The sequence below is a fragment of the Amblyomma mixtum genome, chromosome 6, assembly GCF_055824585.1.
Source record: "Amblyomma mixtum isolate Tamu chromosome 6, ASM5582458v1, whole genome shotgun sequence".
Lineage (NCBI taxonomy): Eukaryota > Metazoa > Arthropoda > Arachnida > Ixodida > Ixodidae > Amblyomma > Amblyomma mixtum.
The window spans coordinates 107,329,415-107,350,646 of NC_143017.1; the positions used below are offsets into that span (position 1 = coordinate 107,329,415).

At 46.9% G+C, this 21,232-nt stretch overlaps 2 protein-coding genes across 2 annotated transcripts in view; both read right to left on the reverse strand.

Annotated features, from left to right (window-relative positions):
* Positions 1-1,495: 1,495 nt before the first annotated feature.
* On the reverse strand, positions 1,496-15,326 carry p24-1 (transmembrane emp24 domain-containing protein). Its single transcript, XM_089548680.1, has 3 exons — positions 15,034-15,326; positions 4,409-4,654; positions 1,496-3,396 (listed from the first exon to the last, which is right to left on the reverse strand). The coding sequence occupies exons 1-3, from the start codon at positions 15,178-15,180 to the stop codon at positions 3,169-3,171; spliced, it is 621 nt and encodes a 206-aa protein (XP_089404806.1). The 5' UTR covers positions 15,181-15,326; the 3' UTR covers positions 1,496-3,168.
* Positions 15,327-17,857: 2,531 nt separating this feature from the next.
* Ctu1 (Cytosolic thiouridylase subunit 1) overlaps positions 17,858-21,232 on the reverse strand; it is a 32,186-nt gene continuing 28,811 nt past the window's right edge. Inside the window, exons 13-15 of the mRNA XM_089548679.1 lie at positions 20,824-20,911; positions 19,366-19,402; positions 17,858-18,621 (exon numbers count right to left, since the gene is read on the reverse strand). Coding sequence (XP_089404805.1) covers positions 18,523-18,621; positions 19,366-19,402; positions 20,824-20,911 — 224 coding nt within the window. The 3' untranslated portion in view covers positions 17,858-18,522. The remainder of the gene's footprint in view (positions 18,622-19,365; positions 19,403-20,823; positions 20,912-21,232) is intronic.

The following is a 21,232-nucleotide window of genomic DNA, read 5'->3' on the forward strand; positions in this document are numbered from 1 at the left end:
ATGTTGGAATGGGTTCACCTTCCTGCTGTGCCGTTCATTTTATCTTGCTGATATCGGATTCACTATCGGTTCGGATCAACCAAAAAGTTACCTTTCTTAGCGACAGTCAGCCTATAAAAACCTGTAGCGCTTTTCTTCAGCAGCCGCTTATATAAAATATATATAATATATTATTGCTACAACCTAGTTATATAGATATAGACTCGGTCCTGTCAAAGCCAACAGGAGGCGTGCAAGACCAGGCCCGGTAACATCGGTGAGCGGAAAGTAAAGGCAATAAATATCTCAGCGCAAGTACATACACTGAAAGTCCAATTCTAAAGAAAATGCACTATACAAAAATCCCATGTGCCCTGCTTCATTTGGCATTAAAACTTCACAGATTTTTACATCCATTTAATAGTCGCTTTAGAAGTAGCGGACAAATCATGATCAGGAAGTCTATTGAATATTGTAGGCACTATCGGCCGGAAAAGTAAATGGACCACCGCTCAGGGCAGCGGAGCTGCTGCGGGGCCGCACTACGGTGCTGTTATCTCGCGCCGCTCGCTTGCAGCCAGAGTGGCCCCGAGTGACCACAAACTTCGCCCTCGCTCTCACGCGGGGGCTTGTCGCGCTTGATAAATACTGTCACGGAACCAAAAATCGTGACACCGTTCACCAGCATGCAGCATTTCCACAAAAGCTCTCAGGGCGCGTGAGCCAACCTGCACCTCGTCTTTTGATGCTACCTGAGGTCACCTGGGGGATTATTCGTGATACAGGATTTTCTACTCCCCATCGATGTGGCTATAATCGTTTTCACCATAGGCTTGACTGAAGACAAGTTTTGCAGGCGGAGTAAGAGTATGTTGCTGTTAAATTGCACCTGCAAGCCACCCACACCTAGGCACCCGGTCAAGCGTGTCCAGGCCTTCAGCGTGGCCTTACCGTGATGTCTGCGGACAAAGAAGATGGCTTTGCTGTCTCGTCATCTGAATTTTATAAGGAACTGTGCGACGAAACAAACTTACTCGCGATGAAATCACCGTGGCACACCCCATTTTAAAGCGGCCCATAACGGCTTCAGCTTTAGCACTGCAGTGCGGTAAACTCGGTAACTGCGATCGTACGGTAAATGCGGCTGGGCAAGCTTGGCAACGGTAACGCGTTACCGTAGTGACGGTACTGCCGCGCGGTGGCTCAGTGGTTATGACGCTTGTAGTTTTTTCGGTATATATAGTGGCAGGCAAGCCCGTTGGCATGCGACACTTGAAACCAATGTCGCGCACCGCTATAACGAAGAAATCGCGACACCCCCTTCACTTCGTTATAAAGAAGTTCACCTGTACAGAAACGCCATAAACAGGTCCGGAATATGTTGGACTTCTCTGCGTCTCAAGTGGAAAGTCTCCCCACCACCGCTCACTGCTGATTCATGCACTTAACCTTTCCCTGTGCCTCGAAACTGTAAACCTCTGTAAAGGAGGGAAGTCAGACACAAACAAGAGGGAAGTTCTCGTCGTGCAAGTGCTTTCTTTATTGGTCACTCTCAGTTGGACGTACCTCTATAAAAACGGAAAACGCAAGCCCCGTTCCCCGCATCTCGACGACTTATCACTTCCTCTCTCGAGAAAGCCGCACCCAACCGTGCCGGCGCTGAGGCGCAAAATATACGAAAAATTTTGCGCTCCCGCCGCTGCAGCAACTGCATCAAAGCTCACGAGACAAGCGCATTTCACTCCCACATGGGGCACTGACGTCACAAAAGGATTATGTACAGGGATTGCCGAGCGCAGGGCTCACATAGACTCGTGCACGTCAAACACAACATCAGAAGCTTCTTCAACAGCTGCATCGGGACTTCTTGTCTTAGTTAACACCTAATGGGCAGGAGATTCAGACTCAAATATTTTCAAGCAAGGCAACTACTCGTGTAATGATGTAAGTATATTTACATGGGTCGCTGGCTGCAACAAGCACCCCATTCAGGTGGATTTTTGACAGGGTGAACCCTTCGGTAAATTGGTGCTTCAGGTCCAGCCAGCTAATTTTTTCCTAGGTGCATTTTTCTTGATTTTCCTTGGCTTGATTTCACAGAACAGTGTACCAAGCTTCCAGCCTCTAAAAACAACCGTCATAGGGGAATATGTAAGCCAAGCCCCAAGGCACTCCCACAGCCCACTCAGGAGAAAGCAGATATGCTGAGCCCCGCACTAGTCGCTCAGACGTCAACATCTCGTCAGTGCAGAAAGCCTGAAAACGCAACTTCGTGCTAGTTTAACTTGTCAGTGCTCACCAAAGGAACGCCTCAGCTGAGTTGGTTTGGTACCGTTTATAACACTTCTATACACGAGTACAGCTGCTTTTCGAGCCTCTTCACACGTTTGATGACGAAACAGGAAACACACTGAAGGCCAAGGCATTTCACAATGTGGATGAACTTTTTTGTAACTTTATGTGACATATATACTATGTGCCCATTCAGCAGGATTCTTCAGCGCTGAGCCCTGGAGGCCAATCCGTATGCAGTTCAGTGGAACGCGTTGCAAGCACGGAAATGGCAACAGTGCTCTGGAGCAGCTTGCCGAGCGCGGAAGCCGGAGATTACTGCAGTACTCGCTTGCCTTCCCAAAGAACCTCAGCCAGACAGCGACTGTGGCAGCAAACGGGGGCATGGGGAGGACAGCCGCGTCACAATGCTGCCGTGAGGATGGAATAGAGCTCTCCGCATGCTGCAGACAGAAGCGCCAGCCTACCACTGATGGTCCATTACCCTTTGCCGCCTCACGTGCCAGGGTCGGCAGCGAGGAGGAGGGCAAAGATGCGCGCTCTCAGAGTCTGGCTTTGCAGCGCTCTTATTGCGTTAGATGCTGCTCTAGGAAGGCTCGTACCTGGTTGACGCAAGATGAAAACTGCGCACTAAACGCCTCCTTCCCTCCTCCGAATAATTAGTTTTGCGCAGAGCAGTACGCCTCCTCCCCTCGACTTCACTTCCTGCTGCGAAAGGGTGGCGATGCCTGGCAAACGAGCTAGCAGCAATGTGCTGTATTATCCCGGTGTACAGCGACAAAAAAAAACAAGAACAATCAGGGAAAAAATGGGGGAAACGGGGAAAAAAATGGGGAATAAGGGGCGGCCGGGAGAGTGGGGGGTGCAACAGTCCTCCAGCACGGCGGCGGGCGGCTTTTACGTGGAGACGATGGTCTTGCGCTCGGTGAAAAAGCCCTTGAGCACGAAGACTTGGCCGACGAAAATGATGAGGATGGCCACCGTCTCGCCGATCGACCAGTAGAGCACTCGCGCGTTCAGGTCCTCAGCCCTCTTGCGGCCCTGTGCCTCGCGCAGCCGGTGGTGCGTCTGGTAGTCTACGATTGTGTTCAGGTTGTTGTGCACCGAGTCGGACGAGGACTCCATCTGCAAGGAGAGAGGAAGAAGCGAGTCAGATGGCATGCCAGAGCTCAGCCTGCACGCCTCACATGCTTAGGTTAAAGACTTGGAGCTTTAGCAACCATAGCACTCTGAAAACTGGATGGCTCTGCTTTGACTCGGCTGAGCAAGCCTGAACATGCGGCAAAGTGCCAGAACAGGTATTCCATGACCCCCAGTTGGCACTGACCCAACTCCAAGAGGTGGCAAAATATGTCCACGCACAAGTGCACTAAAGTTACCCTCCCAGTCCAAAGAGGGCGAGAAGCAAAGCAGTTTTTAGATAACACAAAGTGCTTGAAATTGAAGTGCCCGACAGTTAGTGCTCCCATCAGAGCCACAAGCGGGGCCAACACACTACATAATGAATGACTAAATAGCGCGTTGCTATTTGGCAAAGTAGGAAAGAATTAACACGACTTGCAAAAGAGATGGAAAGTCCGATTTGCCATTTTCACAAAGAAACGCTGATGCGCTAAATAAAACAATTCACAGCCCTGAAAAAGTGAAGTGCAAGTTACAACCGTCACCCTATTGGCAAACTGCTGACTTCTCGCATTTGCCAAACGATTAAGCAATGGCGTGGAAAGCACACCTCGAAGACGGTGATGATGGCTGTTTTACATTAAGCAGTACATCAGCTACTTGGGTCATCTTTTGTTAAGTTGGGCGGTGAAAATCCACACGCTAAACCAGCTGCGCTCTCTTCAAAGATGGGCGAAAAATTGCCTGAGGAATCTAAAAGCTTTAAGTCAATGCCGTTGTTGATCAATCACTCTCATGAAAGAATAACACAAGATGCATTGGAATGCTTTCGCACATCACCTTTGGCTACTTAAAGTATGTGTCACAGGAATGCGTTCCACTTGGATCCCACACAAAGTAACCTGACTAGCTTGCACACTTTGAGCTACAAACTTCCATCGTCCTATAAATGTATTTCACAACGTGAAGGGGTAGAGTATGTGCTCGATTGTAAACGGCAGGGAGACACACGTACCTTGGTCATAGCCGTGTAGTGTTCGCCAAGACCCGGCAGGGGCTTCTCGTCGCCCACCTGGAAGTTCATGTAGACCAGCTTGTGCGAGAAGGTGGAGAACTCGTTCGAGAAGCAAGCCGTGTACGTGCCCGACGTCTTGGGCGTGATCTTGACCGTATCGAACTGCTTCTTCACGCCCTGGTACAGCGTCTCGTCATTCGGCCCCTTAAGCGTCATGTCCACATCGTAGTGGCCGCCTGTCACCACCTGCACCAACCAAGCGCAATCTTCTTCAGAACACACACAAGCAAGGAGATAGTGCTGCACTCCGGCAGCAACCCTGCCAACTTAGGCTCATTTACAAAACCTGAATTACCTATGCAACATAAGTATGGGTGTCCATCGGCGTGGTGTGCATTTGAATTAACCCACTGGCAAGAATAAGTGCTGTTGGAAATAGGTGCGCCTGGGGTCACTGTGTACACAACAGCCACCTTCGATGGTCAACACAAATGGCCAATGGAAGAAGTCTGGGATAAATGGTATATGCGCTGAGATGACAGGAGAGCCCCAGGGCAAAGCAAAAGAAGGAAGTGAAAGAAGGAACTTGTATAAAAGTCACGGGGCTGACGCCACTACAGTGGTCACTTAGATGTTGGTTGGGTGGCAACGCGCTGCAGGATGAAGGGGTGATTGACAATTTCTTTTCATAACACTATTCCAATTTATTTACAAGCATTATCAAATCGACTTATCCACTGAACTTTGCAGAGACACAAAGAACTTGATAGGCAAGTCAGGGCAAAGTCGACCGTCGGGCAGCGTGCTGATGAGACCAAAATTATACCAATGTGATAGCTCAATGCCTCTACTCTGTCACCCCTACTGCTCTCATCTTCTAAGGCCGTTAACGGAACTACGGCCAGTCCCCACAGGAATATTACCAGTTTTCTGAGCAGGGGAAGAGTTGGACGGCGTTTCACTTAGGTCCGCCGACTTTGGCTGGGGCCCTCATGGAGGCAAAGGCGGAAGCAAACAGACGAAGAGTTGCGACAGAGCTCTAAGGCCACTGTTTACTTCTACCCGCAGTACGGGGACCGGCATCCACTTCCGAGAAGTGGGCTTCGTTTTAACTCGAGTAGGCCAACCTAGGACCCGGATGGCAAAGGAAACCTCTCGAACACTGCCACTCTCGGCGGCCAAAATTCCTCTTCCATGAAACCAGCGACGTTGCGTACTCCGCCAAAAGTACCGCACGAGACTCGCGATCATTCCGAGGTGTTGGCGAGACACTTGTACACTTGTACTGCCTCGTGCATCCGAGGTGATTCACTACGACGTGCGCGAGAAGTGGCTCCCGGAAAGGCCGTGCAAGCATCGAACTATGCAACAGCAGCTGAAGAGTTAGCAAAAGTTCTCTTTTTCTTTTCTTTTCTTTCTTTTATTTCCTGCTTATACGTTTGCCTCTAAGTCATACGGACAAAGCACTTCTCGGCCCCAGCGTTCCGCAAACCGGCGATGGGCTTCCATGCGAGAGTTCGAGGCGGCCGGCAAAACGTGTCGGAAGCCGCCACGTGTAGATGTGTACGTAGCGCACTTGTGGCAAAACCACGTCCGCCGCCGCATTCTCCGCGCGCCATGCCGCGCGCCGTCGAAGCACGTGAGCGAGCTGCCCAGACCATGCAAGGCCGCGTTTTTCCCCCAATGCAAGCGCGCGCGAAACCTCCCCATGGAGCACGCGCGCAGGCGCGTCATCGGCCTCGGATCGGAGACGAGAGCAGCTTTCCTCGTCGGCCGGGTTTCTCCATTACAGCGAGATCCTGACGCTCTTTCCTCGGGCGGCCGATTAGACGCACGATAAGGCGACGAAAAGGAGACAACCAGTTCGCTCTCCGCGATCCTCTGGCGAGGCCACTTCCGCGCGAGAGGGTACGCCACTTTGCCTGCCCTGCCGCAATCAGCGGGAGCGCCTGAATTTGTATTTCATTCTCGGCTTCATAGTAGATCACCCGCAGCAGTAGCTCAGTGGTTACGACGTTCAGGTGCCCAATACGAAGATGCGTGATGAAATCCCGGTCGCGACACGATGAAGTTGTTGTGTCCTGCGATGTGAATGTACGCTGCAAAACCCCTTCTTTCACCCTTTCCCTCATGGCGCCGTTGGGGTGCGCACCGACAGCGAGACAGCTACTGAGCTTTTCCTCTCCTAATAACCAATTTTTCATTGCATAAGAGGGTTCTCGCACAACTTTCACTCTCATTGGTCGGTCACGTTTCACGTGGCACTCGCGATAATACAGGACGTACTACGGTCCGCCGCTATGGGCGAGGGTGGCTCGGGTGAACACTATCAAGTTTGGGTTACACTACATATAAATTTCCCCGAAGGCTGACTGGACAGCTGTCACAGTAGCTAAGTTGATAAAGCACCAGACGCGAAATTCGGAGGTTGCGGGCTCGGATCCCACAGGCGACGTGCGGTTTTTTTTCTTCTGCTTTCTAATCAATTTCCTTCAATAATTACCCTATTAGCCACTCACTATGAACACCACAAATAAAAGAAAAAAAGGGCATCCGCTATGTTCCTTCATTTCAGTGGCTGTTGGCTTCCACCACGTTTCATTGTAAAGATTCTTAAAGGTGCACTGAAGAGGAATCTGAACTCGTCTTTCTGCCGCGGGAACTCAATCTGCACGTTCCGAGCATTCGTAGAAACTTCCGATTTATTGCCCTGTGTGGCTGATTTTCCTAATTAAATCGAATTAACGTGCGGCTCCCGCCTTTTTTTTTTTTGAATTCTCCTTCGTACGGTGGGCGCAGTCGACCAACGCGTGGAGTGCCTTTCAGCCAGTCCCGCGGCGGCTTGCCGCTCTGCCATTGGCGGAGTAATACGTAGTAGTCCGTAGAAGCAAATAGTCCGCGCGTATTTTTATTTCTGCGGGCTTATTTTGCGGCTATATTATCTGCGAATGAAACTATTTATTCACGGAAACCTAAAAAACAAAATAAAGCGAAAGCAAAGCCTCCACGGAGCTGGCTGCAAGGCGCTCCACGCGTTGGTCGACTCCGCCCACCGTACGAGGGAGAATTCAAAAAAAAAAAAAGGCGGGAGCCGGATGTTGATTCGATTTAATTAGGAAAATCAGCCACACAGGGCAATAAATCGAAGTTTCTAAGAATGCTCAGAACGTGTAGACCGAGTTCCCGCGGCAAAAAGACGAGTTTAGATTCCTCTTCAGTGCACCTTTAACAGCGTGCACTCGGAAGAATCGCGAGGAAGACAAAAAATGGAACACAACTGCAGGAATCAACACTTTTTAAATTGGCAATCTTCGACCACAGCCACCTGCGGGAAAGTGTTCTTCGTATGCCCAAGAGCACCGCTCGCATTCAGGGGCACAGAGCAACATACACAGCCTGGCATGACACTGAGAGAAAGAGCGATAAAGCTCTACTCTCCCTAACACCCCAAAAAATCAGAGGATGTATTCCTAAAGCTGTTCGTGCTTTTGACTGGTCGGCATCTCTACTGCCTTACACCAGGTAATCACAGCCAGTGAGGTGGTGGGTGTACGATTAGAACAAGAAGTGTTCTCCTCACGAGCGGACAGCTCGGACTCCAATCTGCTGATGACAGCAGTGGCTCTCAGTACAGTGCGAATAAGATGACCTCCAGAAGGATCGATTTGGGGAAATGACTGCTGAAGAGTCCCAGTGCCAATACACAAAATTAGTTCGCTGAAATTCTCACCTCCCACCCTCCTGCACAAAATTTCACACGAGCTTGTACAGCATTCTGGACTGAGACGAATAATGATTTGACATGATTAGTATCCACGTCACCTTTTAAAGCAAACTGGTGTAGAGCGAATCTATAATATATTGGTAACGCTATGGGCTGCAATAACAGGCACAGGCAGTAACGAAGGTACACTCCCCGTCAAAAGTATGCGGCCCAAGGGGTTTGCTTTTGAAGCCTGCAGTGTGCCTCGTTATGCATCTTCAGCGACCGTAACCTCTCAAATGTGGAATGGCATAGCGTCCTCAATCTTGCCAAACTTTGGACTGCTAGATATGCTAGGGAGCCACGCTAAACTCCTTAGAATCAAACCCCTTGGACTGTATACTTTTGACGGGGGGTGTACATGTATCTTTGATAATATCTTTCGATACATTTTGTGTGTCTGCATTAGGTTTAGGTTTATGGGTCCCAAAGAGACTCAGAATACAACAGACGCCGTAGTGAAGAGCTCCAGGAATGTCGACCACCTGGGGTTCTTTAACATGCACTGACATTGCACAGTACACGGGCCTCTAGAATTTCGCCTCCATCGAAATTCGACTGCCACGGCCGGGATCGAACCCACATCTTTTGGGTCAGCAGCAGAGCGCCATAGCCACTGAGCCACTGTGGTGGGCTTGTCTGCATTAGGTATCTCTCGCCAAAAATGAAAGTATCGAAATATCGGCATCGAAAATACAATTTTAGTGTATCATGTAACTTAACGATACTCGACACTCAAAAAAAGAAATGTGCCGCAGATTCTGAGGTTGGTACAAGTCAGGCTTTGGGCCGGCAGCGCTTGCTCAGGCGGTACCACACCCAAAAAGGGGAAGAATTGAGAAGAGATGACGCCAATCCCTTTTGCCATGTCAGTCGTCTTTTTTCCTATGTTCGTTGTATGACAGATAGACGACATATAATTTGCGCTTCAAACGCAGTACCTTGTCGGAGTGAATGGGTAATGTCTGCTCAGCAGTGGAGCCCGCAGTGCAAGCGTGTTACTGCAGTGATCTCGGGCCATCACCATTTCGCCAAAGTATGTGGGGTATATGCCGAGTAAGTACAAACAAGAATGAGGTCACAAAGTGGTTGCGACCTCACTAACTCTCATTTCTGACACGCAGGCACATGCACAGAGGGGCAGCAAGGAGGGCAGTGGCCCCTCTAATAAACATGGGAAGGGGGATGCAAATTTTGTCCCGTACTGCTCCCTGCTACCCAGAAGAAATCAACAGGCACTAACATGAACTTCTGCCCCCCCCCCCCCCCCGCCCCCCGTTTTTTATGGAGAGATATCCAATATTTTTTCTTTGTAATAACCTGTTCTATTGCTTTTTCTGGCTATGCTGATGTCCGTCCAGCAGTGAAAGCCGCATTCGTTGCTGAAAAAATTTAATTCAAAATTTTTCCTGCCGTTTGATTCAAACTTGCGTCGTCGAAACCAAAAGGAAATCCGTGATCCCCGTTTTGAAGCCAATGGCAGCATAGCCTAGCCTCTCGGATCCGTGCCAGAAAAACCAGGTCGACGCACTGCAGTTTACTTCCAAAATCGGCTGATGATGATGACACCTGTATTTCCCTTTTTGGCCTTTTCTACCTAATAAAGTCCCAGTTTCCAGAGAAAGTAGCAGCTCTGTCATTTGAATGCTGTAATCTATCAATTCTGGCCAACCTTAATTTGTCCTCAGAGTTCTTTTAAATAGTTTTAGTTTATGCAGCACAAAGATAATGAACGTAGAAGATGCCCCAAGCTCTGACTTCTATGTATTAAGAGCCCAAGAGATTTTTGTATAGAATCCATTTGCTAAGTCTACATGTTCTGCCATAATGGCTTGCAATGTTGCCACCAACACCCAGCAATACCGGTATTCCGAAGAAACCAATAGTTTTTTATCCTAAAAAGAACTTTTACTTTGTATAATAGTGTGCACTTCACATGCATGCCATAAAAACATGTCAATTCAACAATCTCTTGCTTCTTAACATTTGAGCCAAGACAACCCGCTAGCCATTGGAGATAATTGTGGGTATGCTAATGGGTCTTCCTAAGCCCTCAATAAAGAACAATAAATCGGCATTACTCTAAGTTCCACCCTTAATCTTCAGGCTACAGGGTGAACGCAGAGTTGAAAAGGGCCTCATAGAATTTCATGGGTGCCCCTATGTCACTACATACAAGGCACATACTGTTCTCATTCTACCACACTCTAAGCACTGCTAGTGTGCTACAGAAGCCATTGCGTGTCGGTTGTTGGAATAGGACTCAAATGAACTGCTGCATAGTGGTGCAATCAGTTTTCTGCTTTGCGACACACCAGATTCCAAGAGCACGATAAAAATTGTGCACACACTGCTAATTTAAACAGTACTAATGTGCACTGCTACACTTTCATTAAGATACAATGTGGTCACTGAGCACCTCAAATCCACCTCACAAGGCAGGATTGATCAGATAAAGCCATAACACGGGCTTTACTTATGTGATGATTAATACCCCTGACCCATGGGCAAATACACTTCAACAAATTATGTTGCCTTTAGTGTTAATCATGCAATGTGAGATAGTAAATGTTAGTGACACTCTGCAGAAAGCACTCACATCAATGCGAGTTCAGGGAACACACTTCACGATAGGCTGTGACTTTAACGAACAGTGACGTTTTATAGTGACTTCAATTTTCTGTTACTCTCCTTTCTCTTTCTTTTTTTTTTATCCCCTCACCCCCTTCCCCCCGTGTAGGGTAGCAAACCGATTATTATTTCGGTTAACCTCCCTGCCTTTCCTCTTCTATATCCTCCTCCTCCTCCTTTGGGAATGAAAAGAACATAAAAAACGAGGGTGCTTGCATACTACAAAATATATTAAATTTTGCTCCTAAAAACAGCTCTTTGAGCTCGTTATGAGCGAGATAGGTGCGAACAAGACATCCCGCTATTTTCTTTACAGTGCGCTTGACTTGCCACATACATGCTTGTCAGGACTTGTTAGTAAAGTTTATTATAAAGACTTGTTAGTAAAGTTTATTATACGAGTAAAACTGTGGAAAGTGCATTTACTTTTTAAAAATACGGCCTTAAAAAAGCCTATTAGTCACGAAAATGTAAGCTCAGTAAAAAATTTGTGCACGCTTTTAAAAATCTTTAGCAACAAATTCACAGTCTCTTATTGGAATCAATTCAAAATGACCGTTTCCTTCCTTGTGTACACCCATACAAGCTGCAGCATGGTATGCCGCGTACTGTCATGGGCAGCAATTAGGGTTGAACACCTTCGATTAGCAAGTATCATCAGTTGAATCACAGCCATTTTGTTACTCATGTCATGCTGTTTTTATATGCTCAATGCAGTGAAAGAGTACACACTGCAGAGCGCTTTGCCTCAAGTACGGTAGCAGCATAAAGACACTCATGAGAAGCAAAACCCTTTTCTCATGTAAACTAATGAAAGTTTCTGCAAACGATTGTACATTTCATTGAGAAAAACTAAAGACCTGCTCTGATGTTCCCACCGAAATATGCCAGTGTGAGAGAAGCTTAGTTGCGGTTTGTCATGTTCAGAGCAGACAGAACAGTAACGAGGCATCTGGAGATATCCGGATGTGCAAATTAATGATGTGCCATGGTTAACGACGATTATAACATAGACCGTTTCCTAATCACTACACAACCTTCTTTTTCTGCCCAGCAGGTATACTTCACTTTTCTTCCACAGTCCCCTAACTCTAATAAACTTGTCACTATGACCTGAAAATGAACTATGCTCAGGTTGCCCTATGCCCCGAAGCAACTTGGATCACTCCTAGAAATTTTCAGTGGTTGACAGAAGCAGCTTCTCTTGCTCCGCTGTGAACTCTGAGTTAACCCAAAGTTGGGATGGCACATATGGCTGGTCGCTTTGGAGTAACTTGTTCCTGACCACTGTGAAAATGAAGGCACCAGATCCTTGGATTCCTTGCCAAATTTAACAGCTCACCAGATAAAGAAATACTCGATAAAATTCTACAGTGTCGTGCTATCATTCCTGTGATGGCCAGGCGAAGTCTGCCTATTTTCAGTGCCATTCAAGACACTACCAGATAACCGTGTGGGTTAGTCTATACTGCTGATGCAGTCTCGCCATGCAAAGTAGCCAAGCTTATCACCTTGATCAAATCCACCAGCGGTCGAAGCAGTCCACAGTGCAGTAGTAGTAGTAGTAACAACAGGACATACATGTTCCACAAGATCTTATTAAAAAAATGTCTTCTACTAGACTGCATCACAAATGGCTGAAGATGACTAAATCATTGGCTATGTCAATATCAAAGCACAGAACTGCTCAGATGAAGAGGTATGCGTACATACACAGGTACATATTGACTGATTCTTGATTTGAGTCTTGGGTTCTGGTTGTATATAAACCTCAGCGAAATGTGTCACACCTCTGGAGGCAACTGCAAGGCAAGGCACAAATGCCTATTTGTTTCACGATGCACTCCTGAAAGAACAACTGTGCCACGTGGATGCTGGGCTGACTTTCGGAAATGGTTAACTGCGTGACAACATCTACATAGGTTCCCTGCAAGTTTGGTTATCACTTTTTTTATAAGAGTGTGGTTGCTCTATGCCAGATCCTGTTTTTTATCATAGATTTGATACCACATCAAAATCAATCAATGAACCTTGCCACTTGATTCCACTGCGTATATAAAATAAAGCAGCCTTTGGTGACAGAAAATTAGCTTGCATTATCTACCTTTAAAGGGACAGTGAGGAGAGCTCTATTAATATTTTTTTTAAAGCAAAATCCGTTAGTTCGGCATTTCATGGCTTTGTTGCCACTTGGCCAGCAGCGAAAGATACATTTATTTCTAAGAAATTTGGATTCGAAGTTGAAAAAGTTTTTCCCGCCGCTCTGATTCAAACTTGGGATTCTCTTATGACGACACAGGACTAAGTGACGTGAAACATGACGTGCACATGACGTAACGCAGACTCCGTGATTTCTGGCGGCCAGCAGTGCGGCCTAGCAGCAGCCGAAAAGAAAGCTACCGCCGGCCGCACGTTGAAGCCATCTATGGGCTATTGCGGCCGTCGCTACCGTCGCTTCGTTTACATCTGCACCGGCGTTTTGCCAGCGTTACGATGGATCCCGCTCTTGAAGTCGTCAATGAAGTTCTCGCAAATAGACACCTTTAGCATACCGTGTACCTTGTTACCGTTAGCGGAATACCGGGAGCCCGCCTACCGCCAGTGAGCTGGCACTGATTGGTCCCGATGCTGCAGGCGCTCGCGTAGCTGTTGGGTATGTGGCGTCATCTGGCGACGCCAAGGAGATTTGCACATGTATTGGCAGTGCATCAGTGATTCACGGCGTCTCGTGTCCTAGTGTTGCTAGAACTATTGGTTCTAACAACACTGTTTTGTCCTATGACGTCATCACGCTTGTACTTGTGAGTTTGGCCTGTGGCGGCGATACCTGTATTTCGGTTCTTGCTCTTTTCTACGTTACAAGAGCCTTGTTGTCAATGTGAGTGGAGTTTTTGTAATCAGGAGCTGGTATTCTGTCGATACAAACCAACTTCAATTTTTCCTCAGTGTCCCTTTAATTCTTCTCCTCCCCCCAAATGGACCATTAGTAAACTTTTGACCCCTCTGGAACAGCATTGGAACAGCATTCTAACGTCACTACAATGAGAACTTTGTTTCTCCGTCACATATTTTCTAAACCTTTTCCTAATTTTGAGCCGATCAAAGCACCACTCTGAGAAAGTTTCTGCGCATAAAGAGGCTCTCATTTGTGCTGCAACAGAAATGTTAACAAAGGCAGTCCGTGATGCAGAAACCCCGGGTTCAAACGTATGAAAGTTTTTCACTCCTTACATGGCAAATGAACAGTCCACAGTCTGCATTTCGCCAGACGGCCAAACACAAAAGCCACAGGTTGTCGTGAAGCAGCCACACACGCATCACACGTGTACCCCAAGCCATTGTTCTGCAGTGCCCTGGCTCCTATGTGCTTTAACAATGGTGCTGTATAACGTGCATCGACAAAGAATAAATTACCACTGACTGCCTCAATCCTGATGGAACAGTTGTGCTGAAGGCCACACTATTTTCAATGAGTCAATTCTTAAGAAAAAAACTGTGTGACAAAAAATGTACCCTTTCCATGATATCTAGAATTGGGGCCATTCTTTTAACCACGTAGAAATTTCCATTTACTGCACACGACGAGTTTGCTTCACCCACCCATATGTTTTAAACACGTCAGTTCCATCGCACACTGCAAATCACAATCAGGTGTCTACGTATGTGGCCCCTTAACATCTAAAACGGTGCTGGAAGGCCGTACCACACTTCACCTAAGCAATCTGCGCAATCCAGGCTCCCATACCGCTGAATATAAGCTCTACAAACGCGATCACGTCGCGAGCAAGTTACACCAACGCTCGAGTTTGGGTTGTTCCCGTGGTCACTGAGAACGCATCAATTTATAACAGCCCTACCAGCCAGTGCTCGCAGCAGTCTACAGACATCTGCCGGCATCGACGCGCCATCCCACCGCACCGCGCAACAACCCGGCTCATTCAACTGAACACCATGCGACGGCCACCGATCACAAGTTAAGGGAGCCCCAGTGAAGCAGAAAAAGTGTAATGGAGTTACAGACTGAATTTCAGGGCAAAGTAAGGCGCTGAGGCTTCCACTGACTTCGTTTCGTAACATATGACAACGCGCTAACGTTGACGTATCCCTGGGCGACGGTACCGGCATTACCGCGCTGGACACCTCCGGCAGCTTGCCGTGCCGCCACTCACAGGAATCGGAAGCAGATATACGTGGACAACAAGCTCGCATTGCGCCACGTTCGTGCGGTTACCTGAAATTCCACCGTTGTCTGTTTGTTAGCCTCGATGTCCTCGTGAAAGCACTGTTTCGAGTTGTCCGGGAGCTCGAAAGTCAGCTCCACACCAAATGCAGTCTGCACGACGGCCACAAAAGCTATAAGCATTCGCATGGAACACATTTTGAGAGGTCCGTGTAGAGAAGGGCACGCATTAAATAAATAAAGGGCACTTTGGCACCGGAATAAATCCGATTTTTCACCAGGTTCCAACGTGTACAGGCGGCAGACGCAAGCGGAAGCTCGCCACAGCGGCGCGGCAGCGCCACCTAAAAACGGAAAAAGAGACGCAGCGCCGATTATGCACTTCCGCTAGATGCATTAGCAAAAACCATGCAAAAACTCTGTGCACGACAGCGACACGTTAGATAGAATATTGAGTGAGAGGAATGGTTAGCACTAGTATTAACCAAAAAAAAACTTTTTAATGCGTAACTGATTCTATGTCACTCATGAAGAAAGCGTCAGCAGTAGTGTAGACGTGTAGAAGGCATAGACGGCTATAACAGTAAGTTTTTCTGCACGATTTCAAAAGTGGGGCGCGTAAAAGGCGAACAGGCGCACAGACCGGTGTGCCACGGAGCCCGACGGAGCGATGAATCTGCTGGAAGCCGAAGCTGCCGCGAAACTAACGCTCACCTGTGCAAAAAAGTGGTATGGTTTTTAACTATAGTTTTAACATAGATAAACCAAGTAGACGTGCGAAAGCATGTGTTTAGCATGGTTGGCTCATGGTTTTGCTTTGCTAGGTCGACCGTCGGCACGTCTGCCGACGATATTAGTTCGATAGTAGTAATAGTTGATGGATACGACAGCATTCAATCCACAACGCGAGTGTGTGTTACCACGAGGCGTGATCGGCTGCGGCGATTCTTGCATAGTGCTCTTGCGTACAGGCCAGCAAAGCTGACCTGTTCGCGCTCAGTACCCTGTCACGGCATTTTATTTATTTATTCAAGGTCAGGCTTCAGCGATGAAGCTTGCAGTGAAGTAGAGCTTTCGCTCTACAAAGTCGGCGATTGAGCGTCGTCTGCTTCGGTAGGCGTTCGTATCACGTCTGCGAATGTGGCGCCGTGCGGCGTCAGGGATGGTCGGGGAGCAACGAGATGGCTTGCACCAGCTCCTTGCACCTAACATCTAGACTTTGGGGCGCCCCATTATTGCGAATTTCGGTGAAGCGAACGAAGTGCGTGACAACAATGGGGACAGACAATGGGAGTTAAGGTGAGGTCGAGTGCACCAAACTACCGACTGTTGCGTCAATCAGAGAAAATCGAAAAATAATTCTCTCAACCTAACCGCTCGCTTCTTCGGGCTAAAATTTCGCACAGAAGTGAAACTGCACGGTCAGTTTCGTTTAATATTAAGTTTGGGTGGGTTACTTGCATGATTCGGTAAAAATTAATCGGAAATCTCCACCGCCTGTTGCGACGGCAAAACGAGACTGATGCCGGTAGCGCCATCACGCGCCCTACGGACGAACGAGCAACATACCGTCGTGGCCTCCGCAATCAGCGTTAGGTTTGTGCGGCCGGAGCCGATCGCAGAGGCCACGATACCGTGCGGGAGCCTGCGGAGAAACCATGGGAAAAATGCAAGATGCGGGTAGGCAGTCACGTGCAAACAGCGTTTTCTGCGGCAGATTTTGCCAAAGTTGACAAAGTTGTCGAGAGCACTTTCAAACCAACCGCACAACCGCTTTCTTCCCCTGCGTTTCGCCTGGTTTCGCCGCAGCACGAGGGGAGCGCCCGCTCTCATGGAGGAAAAAAAAAACTCCTTTTTTACTCTTATTTCCAACTCTTATTTCCAAGATACTTGGCTGTTTACTTGATAAGTCGCAACATTTAGCTGCTGTAATTCTAATCAATTATGAGACTTGTACGAAATTTTTTCGCACATCTCTTCAAAAAGATCAGTCGCTTGTATTTTGCATTGGAAAACTAACAAATTGCCTTTCTCGAGGCCTGAATATATTGATTGAATGGAAAAATACATTTCGATAAAAACAAAAAATCGCATGTCAAAGGGTTGACACAACTTTAGAAAAGCTTTGCTTGCTCGAGTGCATAATCTGTGATGTTTTTCTAAGCCGCGCCATATTTTGCATTTGAATGCTGCAGGATGCATTTTTAAAAGCTGCAGTTGGAAGGCTGGATCGTGCAGCCATGTTGCACACAAGACACGTTGTCTCGAACAGTTTCAACGTTCAAGTACAAACAAACAGTTAACTGTCGACCGAGACATACAGTAATGACCGGATGACATTCTGTGTTGAGTACTGCATGGGAACTTTTCCTAAAGTTTGTCCAAGCTCCCATGACCTAGCTTGTGTAGCGCACAGAACCCATGGCGCCATCTAGCAACACTGAAGCTCATGAAACAAATGGATAACAGATTCACACCACAAGCCAGTTATGTGCTTTCAAAATAGAACTGCACAGGCTTGCCAATAACTTCCAATGCTTTAGAGGTCAGCTTGCAGAAGCAAGAAAGCCTCAATGCTGAAGTCTGAAGAAGGTTATAGACTTTCATGCTAAGCCCATTTAGAGTATACAAAGGCAATACCAAGAAGCTATCGTTTGCTCCATTGCTACCATGAAAATGAACCATTTGGAAGAGAGGAAAATGAAAGAACAGACTTCTTCATGGCAACAATGCAAGGAAAGGCATGAAAGGGGCACTGAGGACGACAACTGCATTAAATTTTCATTCTTAATGAATGTAGACATGTATGGAGAGAGGACTCAGCTCCTACGAGCTACATGGCATGTGCATTAACAAACGAGGCGGACAGGCCAAGCACTGAGTTCCAACAATTCTTTATTCCACACAGCGCTTGGCTCCAATAGCCAGTGCGTGCTACGAGAAAAGAGGTACACCAGCAATGGCGGGGTGGTGCCGCTACAGAAGACAGTTTGGCTTTTGTGCCTTTCTTGGCTTTTGTTTGGCAGCAAAAGATGCACCATTCTTTACTGCCACTCTATTCAAACTTATGACTCTGATGATGCCATCAAGTACAATGGGGACTTAGTAATCTCCGGTAAAAAGTGTCTGCCAGTGCGGTCTATCCTCACAGATCCACAGATAAGAACGTACTTGATGTCATCACAGTATGCTTGAGAAAACGGTCTACAGCAGTGATAACTGTATTTCACTTTTTAGCCTTTTCTAGCGTAAAAAGCAGCAGTGTGGAGAGCAGCAATGCCACAAGAAACGGAATTAAAGTGAATTCGGAACACGGATGCCACTTGACTAGGCAGCACATCGACAAAAGCAGGGGTGGTTTGGCACAACTCACTCTTTTTATAGCTAGTTTTAACGGCCCAAACCTCTTGACAAAGCATGTGGTGTTGTTAGAGCTGGCCATAGCAACATGTATAGAAAACTTTCTACAGAGTTCCAGAATGATTGTGAAAGTTCACAACCCAAGATTGGATCAACTTGTAGCTGCATCCACGCCTGAGTTCACCAGTCTAATGCCACATTTTTCTCAGTTAGTGGTGCAGACTTGACCACGGATGTTTGAAGGACTTCTTGCGTCCCAGAGGCTTGTAGCTCTGCAAACTAAAAAAAAGCGAAAGACTTTTACAACCAAAGTTATGCCTCCATGTTCATGTGCGTCTGAACACACGATAACCGATATATGCACCCACCACCACTATGAAAAACTAAATAAATAAAAGCAATGCAATAAATAGCACTGCCTAAGCAAGCTCTTCAAGAAAAAATGGTGACATGCCTTGATTTATGGCAATGAAAAATGAAATGATGATTCTGTGGTTTGCCTCCTCACATTCGAGTTTCAAGTTAGCAACTGTTGGTAAACAATTAATGCTCACCTCAGTAATGCTAAACAATGACAAAGAAATGCTTTGTAGCTACTTTGAGTGATGGAGCTTTTACGAAGTGGCCAAATGACCACATTCAGATTGAAGTCACTTACTAATGTCCTGAAGTGTAAAATCTTCACGGAAGCCCTGCAGCTCATTTTCCCATCTTAAAATGGCTGTGCTCAGGTGACTGCCATTAAAGGTCCCATACAGTTAGATCTAGCTTCACCTGACCTAATTTAAGTACTTGTCTCATTGCTGATTTGCACAGACCAGGCAAGTTTTGATTTTAAGCAATGCTTTGCACAAAGTGCTCCATTCACATGCTCATTTACAACTCATTTCCTCTTTAGGACACAAGAGCACACATATTCCCTGAAGTAGCAAATTCGATAAACATATCTGTCTGGCAGAAATCATATGCTTTCATAAGCTTGTTCACCACAGCACACATTGCTAGCATTTGCTTCACACTTACCTTTGCCTTATCTTTAGAGCTTTTTCCAACTCCCAGCCTGGAAAAGTGAGTCACAAATGATGTCACAAAAACACATGGCCATGACAAATATGTTGTGAACGCAAAGGAGCTCAACAACAGGAGTTGCTGCCACCATTCATGTGTCCCTCCTTTTTAAAGAGACCCTTGCAAAAGGCTGTTATAAAGATAAGAACAATGCCCTACTGCACTTTCACTGCGTCGGCCATGCACTTTGGAGGCTCATCATCGTAAAAACAAAACTTCTCTACACTGCTCACCCGTATGGCTGCACTAGGGCAACCATTATCAGCAGCAATAACACGACCTGGCGTCTTACATGCAGGGGCACCAGAAAATGGACCCACAGCACGCGATTTCAATGTTGACGAAAAGTGTGTCACATACCACCTGCCCCTGCAGCTCCAAATACAGCACATGGTGCTGGCTGGCTTAACTTTAAGTTAGCAGCTTGGAGCTTCCATTGGTCAACTAATACGACATTCCAAACTCTTTTTCTTTCCCAGTTCCTTAAGTAAGGGGGTCGACCTATGTGACATATCAACTAACATGCTAGTAAATATGGTATACTACTATACCATTAATTCTGCTCATTCGTTCATATTTAAAAGGAGCAATAACAAGCTGCTAAGCTATTTCGTGTACTTCAGAGCTAACAGCAGTGCTAGATGCATACTGAACCAAGGTGGGGCTTTGATCCCTGCAGTTGAAGCATTTACGAATAAAAGCAAAGTGACAGCAGGCAATAAACACTAGTCCAGGAGTTCGACTCCTCATGACAACAGCTGTGCTTCAACGCAGACAAACTGCAAAATCACCTGCGCACTGAAACTGTGGTGCATGCAGAAGAATCCCAGAAGCCTTACAGGTAGCGGTAACCTTGGCACTAAGTATCCACTAGTTCTTACCTTGGTAGCTCACCACCACAGAAAGAAGAGCTTTACAGGGAGACTACAGACAACTGCAACCAATTTTTTGTTCTCACTGAAATTCAATTCTTTACCTTTTCACTGCTCTGTTGAAGTTTCACTTGGAAGCTGAGAAATTTGAACTTTAATATATTTCTTCCTGCCACTCTATTCAAACTAATGACACTGATGATGAGACTATGGACTATGGACTCCATAATAGCTGGCTGGAAGTGCATGCTGGGCTTTAGCCTCTGAGATCTTCTTCACTTCTTGAGACTTGACAACAATGCAGTTTTCTCATGAAAGCAGGCAGTGGCAATGCCCTTGTAAGATTTCCTGGTCTTTCCTAACTTATCAAAGCTTAATATTCAAGTAAAGTAGCTCCTTTCACATCAGAACATGGTAGTCAATCGAGACAGACCAAATTCAATTTATCCTCGTTATCCCTTTAATTACAGTATGAGCCCAACGTTTGCCAGAGCTGCTCGCAGCAGGCTGGGCGGCGAGAGGGCAAGTGACAGGCACCCACCTGGGCACTCCGCGGTTGAGCCCCTCGAGCAGCACACAGGCCTTGCAGAACTGCTGGCTCGAGATGTAGCCACAGTGGCTGCAGGTGCCTGCATACAGACAATGTGGCACACCGTTCACCAAGTGTGTCGCTGTATGGATGCAAGCTGACGTCAAAGACTTACTGCAGAGCAATTCTGCTCTTCTGCTTTCAGGTGGAAAAAAAATTTCTATTCTAATTTCTCCCTAAAAGCAAGCCAGTTTTTTTCGCTTTAGAAGGAAGTATTTTTTCAACATTCCAACAGCAGCAAGAAGGAAAATCAAGGCCATAATGGCCTACACTGTTAATATCTTACAAATGGTATCGCTAAGCTACTGAATTTCTTCATAGTACTATGCTGCGGTGTACAGCTTTCTTCTCCACGACTTAA